Source organism: Lethenteron reissneri, chromosome 17, assembly GCF_015708825.2.
Source record: "Lethenteron reissneri isolate LAM-NWPU_2019-01 chromosome 17, ASM1570882v1, whole genome shotgun sequence".
Classification (NCBI taxonomy): Eukaryota; Metazoa; Chordata; class Hyperoartia; order Petromyzontiformes; family Petromyzontidae; genus Lethenteron; species Lethenteron reissneri.
In genome coordinates, this window is record NC_083795.1 from 7,834,657 (window position 1) to 7,840,656 (window position 6,000).

General features: G+C 44.4%; 1 protein-coding gene across 3 annotated transcripts in view; it reads right to left on the reverse strand.

Moving 5' to 3' along the window:
* Nucleotides 1-4,790, reverse strand: part of LOC133343422 (RING finger protein 122-like) — a 70,786-nt gene extending 65,996 nt beyond the window's left edge. The window contains exon 1 of one of the 3 annotated variants that reach the window (XM_061553007.1): nucleotides 4,185-4,790. In XM_061553007.1, the coding sequence (XP_061408991.1) occupies nucleotides 4,185-4,215 (31 nt within the window). In that variant the 5' untranslated portion in view covers nucleotides 4,216-4,790. The remainder of the gene's footprint in view (nucleotides 1-4,184) is intronic. The other 2 variants (XM_061553011.1, XM_061553005.1) reach the window with 2 other exon arrangements.
* Nucleotides 4,791-6,000: the final 1,210 nt, after the last annotated feature.

Genomic DNA, 6,000 nt, shown 5'->3' on the forward strand with positions numbered 1-6,000 from the left:
CATCTTCTTGGTTCTTTCGGTAAAGTCACGTAGAAGGGAAGTAATAAAATAATAAAAATAAAACATAATAATTATTTTATTTTATTATGTTTTATTTTTATTATTTTATTACTTCCCTTCTACGTGACTTTACCGAAAAAACCAAGAAAATAATACATTCTTCGACACACAATTCGATGCGTGTATCGCAAGTGTAAGGTATAACCGATTTAGATCCATGCGTCGTTAGATACTTCACTGGTTTGCTTGACATAAAATGCAGGTGCAAGTCTCCAAAATGGAAGGTGCATGCATCTCTATCGATGCGGTACCTCCACACGGCCCTATCTAATCACATAATCGGCAGCAGACCGTACATTACCACACTAACAGCACAGCTGCTGCCACCGTGCCTGTCCCTTCATAATATTGTTTGAAAGGACCACATGTGTTGTTTTTGGAAATCTTTTGTTTATACTGGACTGTAATATGTGTATTGCAACCACATGGCTATTTCTTTAAACTCAAACGCAAATGCTTATAGTGGACTGTATATTTTTCAAACAGATTAACTCCCACTGTCTCAACTATGGTACGTGCAATTTGTTGAAATGCACGACTTATTGTCTCTTATCTCGCTGTTATTATGGTGCTGTAAAGCAGCAATTATTTGCCCTAATTATCTCTCAATTATCTTTCAATTATGTCGAAATTGTCTTCAGGATCCACCCACTGCCAATTAAATGCCTATTCAACAGGTTTTCTGTGATATATTTTCGCGGGTTGTGGTCATTTGTAGCTTTTAGCACCAATTTACATAGAATTCTCACTCAAGTGTAGTTATTTTGAAGCTTGGGGCGACTTTAAACACAAACGAAATCCACTCACAGTTGTATATATATTTTTTAACCAAACTCTAGCCCGAGCTACATGTGTTGCATTTTTTTTTCACATGCAAATATAAACTGGCATAATGTAATTGGAAGCTAAAAAAATTAAGGACAACAATCAGCACCCTTTTATCAGTCCACTGCTGGATGTAGGCCTCCCTACACCTGGCAGCAATGGAGGTTGTTTGACCTAACTTCACCATGCTGATCATGAGGGTTGGTGATGGGGTTGCCCAGGCTTCGTTCAGATGTCACTCACCACTGAAGCTAGCCCGTGGTCAGTATCAAACCCAGGCCACGAGGTTGCCATAGTGCAACGCACTAACCACCGCGCTTCTGATCATGTACACAAACAACACCATCCAACATTTAAAACGTTTCATGGTTTACAATCATTGTATTTCCTCAAAATGAAAGTGAACATCGACTTATTACTTATTTTCAGTCATGAAAATTCGATACTCCTATGGTAGGTACCAGTTATTCCAAAGGACAGCCACTGTTGCCTTTCCACAAAGTGGTACTGTACTCATTCATTGACTAGAGAGGGACCTGGATTTGAACTCACAACCTGCTCTAACCACTGCACCATCTGGTCACACAATTCTATTTACCTGCAGAGTACCATATAAGTAATTACTGTAAATGGCTCCAGTTAAGTGTGTGTATGCTAGGCACATTTAAAATGTATTGCTCGTTTAAAAAATGTCATTTTACTGTAATGTGTCTGGTCTCGTAGCAAATATGACAATCGTGGCAGTAAAATATTAATTTAAACAAAACACCGGCTACACCGCGCCGCAATAACTTGACAGACTAGAATATTAAACATCATCTTGTGTCACTTAAAATTCAAGCGTCTGGAAAAAGGCCACCCACGACCCATAAACATAATTAATGAGCAAGCACATTTGAGACTGACTGCTGGATACTGTATTACAAACAGGAAGGCATAAAGAAGGACCTCATCTTTCCATTTGCCAGCAATCATTTGTTCTTTGGCAAGGGACATGGCAATGGGTGTAAAGCCAGCACCAACCGGGGGACTACGTTTTTGTTCCTCATTCCTCATGCAAAAAAATAGCACACGGGTTGCACTGACCTGTGGGATCTTGCTGGCAGTTTTGGGGTGGACTGGTATTCAAACACTTGTGCTGCCTGTTACCTACTTCTGTGGCCCATGCTTCATAACAATGGTAATGGGGCTGCCAACACTCAAGCCGACAAAAGCGAGGGGAAAAACAGCAAAATATGAAAATGATTGGTTGAAAATATATATTTGCTCATATGTCACCCTGTTGCTTTATTGATCACGCTGATTTAAACTAGATGGTGGATTTGAGTGCTTTCCATTGCATCCACACCCCAATTCAAATACTGTAGTCGTATCGTGAGTTAAAATTGGGTGGAGCGGTGGTGTTGCAGTGCCTTTGAACCCAGTGAACTGAGTTCAGTTCTGGGTCACAGTGATATATCAACTAGTCCTGGGCACCCTCCCGGCTTCACAGCTCCACTTCAGGGCTGATGGGAAAGGGAGGGAGTCAGTGGTGCAGTGGTTAGCACACTGTGCTATGAACCCGGTGGCCCGAGTTTAATTCCTGCCCATGGATAACATCAGCTGCCATTGATACCTGAACTGGTCCTGCCTCCCCCACCACCATGCCCACCTCACCCCCACCGATGTCACTAAACTCTCAATGGTCAAGTACGGTGGGACAAAAAAAATATCCAGCAGTGGATTAACAACGATCTGTATTTGTGTTACTTGTATTACATAAAGTAGTCTCGTGTCCAACAATAGGTAAACTCACGCTGCGTTTTATTTACCAAAAAGCTGTCAATGCCGTCAGCCTCAGGCATTCAGAAAAATAAGGCAATAAAAACAGCTGAGCAATAAAGGCAATCCACACAATCATTCGTTATCAGTTGAAATGATTCAACTTAGAATTATTTTGACGATGTACGTTTGGCATATGCGACGGTCTAAGCGAGGAAGATGAAAAAAAACTGGCAGAGTGAAACTGAGAGCTCCGTCGACCATTTAGCAGCTATTATGAGCTGTAAACACAGCCCACCAATTGTAGATTGAGCCTGTGATGCCGACTAGACAGCCAATGGCTGAAGAATGTGCACACTGGCAGCCAATCACAAGTTGAGAATGCATGGCATATTCTGTTGTCAGACGAAACCCATGTTAGACCAACCAAACAATGCCCTTTCACGTACAGCAGTGCTGCTGTTATGTGATTATGGGAGCCCTTCGTCCAGCAGTGGATTGATTAATGTTGCTGATGATGTATTCATCATCATCATCAATACAATAATCCCCAAATAATGTGCTCTCATATTCCGTTCTTTAAAGATTGGGCCTGTCATCCAGCAGTGGATTTAGCATGGCTGATGGTGATTGTGACGAATAAAGTATATTTTCTATAAAAAAAAATATGGACAAGTTTGATCATCAGTGCGTATAACTTAGGACGGTAATGTGATTGCGTGTCATCGTGTTATTTTGAGACACTCCTGAATCCACCGTTGAAGCCATACACGTAGACCATAGATTTTTGTTAAATAAAATAAAACCACTATCTGCATAGACTGCAATCAGTGGAGTGAAATTGCAACAATAATTATCCCATTATCCAATGGACTCATCAATTGAGTGGCTACACAGAACTGCATTGCCATATAGCTGAACATACGACACACAGACTACTGCATTGGGAACGACACGTACTGAATTTGACATGAAGGTGTACAGTACTGTGCTGTAATGTAGTCGGCATTACACGTGAGCAGACTAACATCACTACGGCACCTAACTCTCAAAACGCAGCCCACTATCACAAGAGGGACGAAATTAATCGCTGTACAAAAATGTCAATGCTGTGGGGCACAGTGCTGTAGTAACCGTACAGTGCATGTAAACACACTGGGATTACATCATGCCCCAGTGGCCTTCCCTGCTGATGTGTGTGGGAGCACAAAGCCCTGCAGGACTTGCAGTGACACACACACACAACATGACATGCCAACACACGACAAACAACGATAACACAACAACAGTGGCATTGTCGCAATCAGCTATGAACACCACCACCACCATGAAACCCAACATCATCAACCAGCAACAGAATTCGCATTTAGCAAGAAGCGTGTTGTTATTTTTTTTGTTGCCAAGACACTCAATGATATCTCAAGTCACGTCAATGTCAAGGGGTGGGGTGGGTGGGTGGTGGGGGTGCAAAACAACAACAACAGCAACAAATCACAACAAACATTGAGCCGTTTGCACCGAACATGTTCTCGACTCACGGTTCACGACGCACGTCAACGAGGCGTTCATGAATGACGATTCCCGGCCAATGTCTCCCGCCGTCTTCTTGATGTCTCTGGATGGTTGCTGGGGGTGGGTGGGTGGTGGGGGGAGAGATTCCTTCTCCTCCTCCTCTTCCTCTGCCTCTCTTCCTCTCTCTCTCAAGGCAGCGCCGTGGGGAGGTTTGCTACGTCTGTGACGGCTCCTGTCACAGGCTCACTGCACCACCCCCCTTTGTTTCCCCCACAGTGCGCGTAGATTGTGAATGTTGACACAATGCGGTGTCTATAAACAGAGGAGACACGAGCGCACTCCGGGGTGTATTGCTGCTGATGTGATGTGGTGGTGGTGTGTGGTGGTGGTGATGGTGTTACGTTGTTTTTGTTGTGTGCGACTGGCTAGAAACGCCGGCTAAGCTAAACGTGCGCTATCCGGACAACGTTTTGTCATCTCTCGCGGAAGAAAAAGGGGCTGAATGGATTTGTGTGTCTGCAATATCTGGCTGTGTGTCTGTGTGTGTGTGTCGAGGAGGGTTGAATCTTGCTGCTTGCATGGGTGATGATGATGATGGCTGTGTTGCCGCAAAATCGCGAGACGGATCATGCTCTCCGTGCGCCCCATGTACGATTCTCAGAGGGCGCGACACCTGGCGAATTGAATGCGTCAACGTCGTTTCTTTATGGCCAATGTGGGAACGTTGGGAACGGAGAAAAAACCACCGACCCACGGCTGAAATTCAGCCTTTGTTGGGGCTGAGAGTATTTGCCGATGTTCCTGCCTTCCACCCCAGCCCAGCGTCATCCCTACTCGGGGCTTCAGGGATGGTTTGCGTCTCCCGAAAAATATTCCATGAGATGTGAAAGCGAAAACCGTGGGGCAAATCCAATGTTTAAACTTAAAATCAGGCACCATCTCTGCCATGGGCTAATCGACTGCTAGACGAAGGCAATTCGACAACCATGAACACAAAACGAAATGAGTGAAGGCTTGCAGCATGTGTGGCATGACATTTGCAAGAATGGTACGTAAAGTATTGTATTGTGTGATGTGTATTGTTTTGTTATTTAAGGCATTTTTACTCGAGGGTTAACATTTCCAAGCATAAAAGCTTAACCCAAAAGAATGGATGTGTTTGTTTTTTCAACAGCTTTGACCAATGCCCAACCGGGGCTTGGCCAACAGGCGAAAAGCCAAAAATAAAACTTGCCAAACAGGACAAATAACTAAAACAGGAAATTAATAAAACCTTTTGGAGGCGCGGACGAACGGACAGCAAAGCCTGCCAAATAGGGGCATCCCAGCCAAGTGTCAGAGACACAGATAGCCAGGGCAGGCAACTAAGAACAAAACAAAATTCCACCGAGACAACCTCGGACATTCGGTCTGGGAGAGAAGTACACAACACAGGGTGCAAAAACAGGCAGTCGAATCACACGCCGAGCGATCAATTGTAGCACAAAATACAGAGTGATGACGCCAGATACTTGGCAGTGACCTGAGGTGTCCAGACTCTCAACTCCGACCCATGCATCAGCCAGTTGCTGCCAGACCCAGGCTGGTGACAGCTGCACTGTGAGTGGGTGTCACAAGACAGTCGTGGGTGGGCAAAACTGTGACTGCTATGTGGATTTTATGTACGGTATGTTGAACGTCTTTCGCACCGTACGTAGCCAACCGTGCTATTCGGAGGTGCTGAGGGGAAGGACTACAAACTAAACACACAAGCAGTTCTCAAGCAATTAGTTTTCAATCTAGATTTAAAAGTGCAGAGCTCCAGTGGTGTGGTAACATCGGAAGGAAGAGCATTCCAAACGG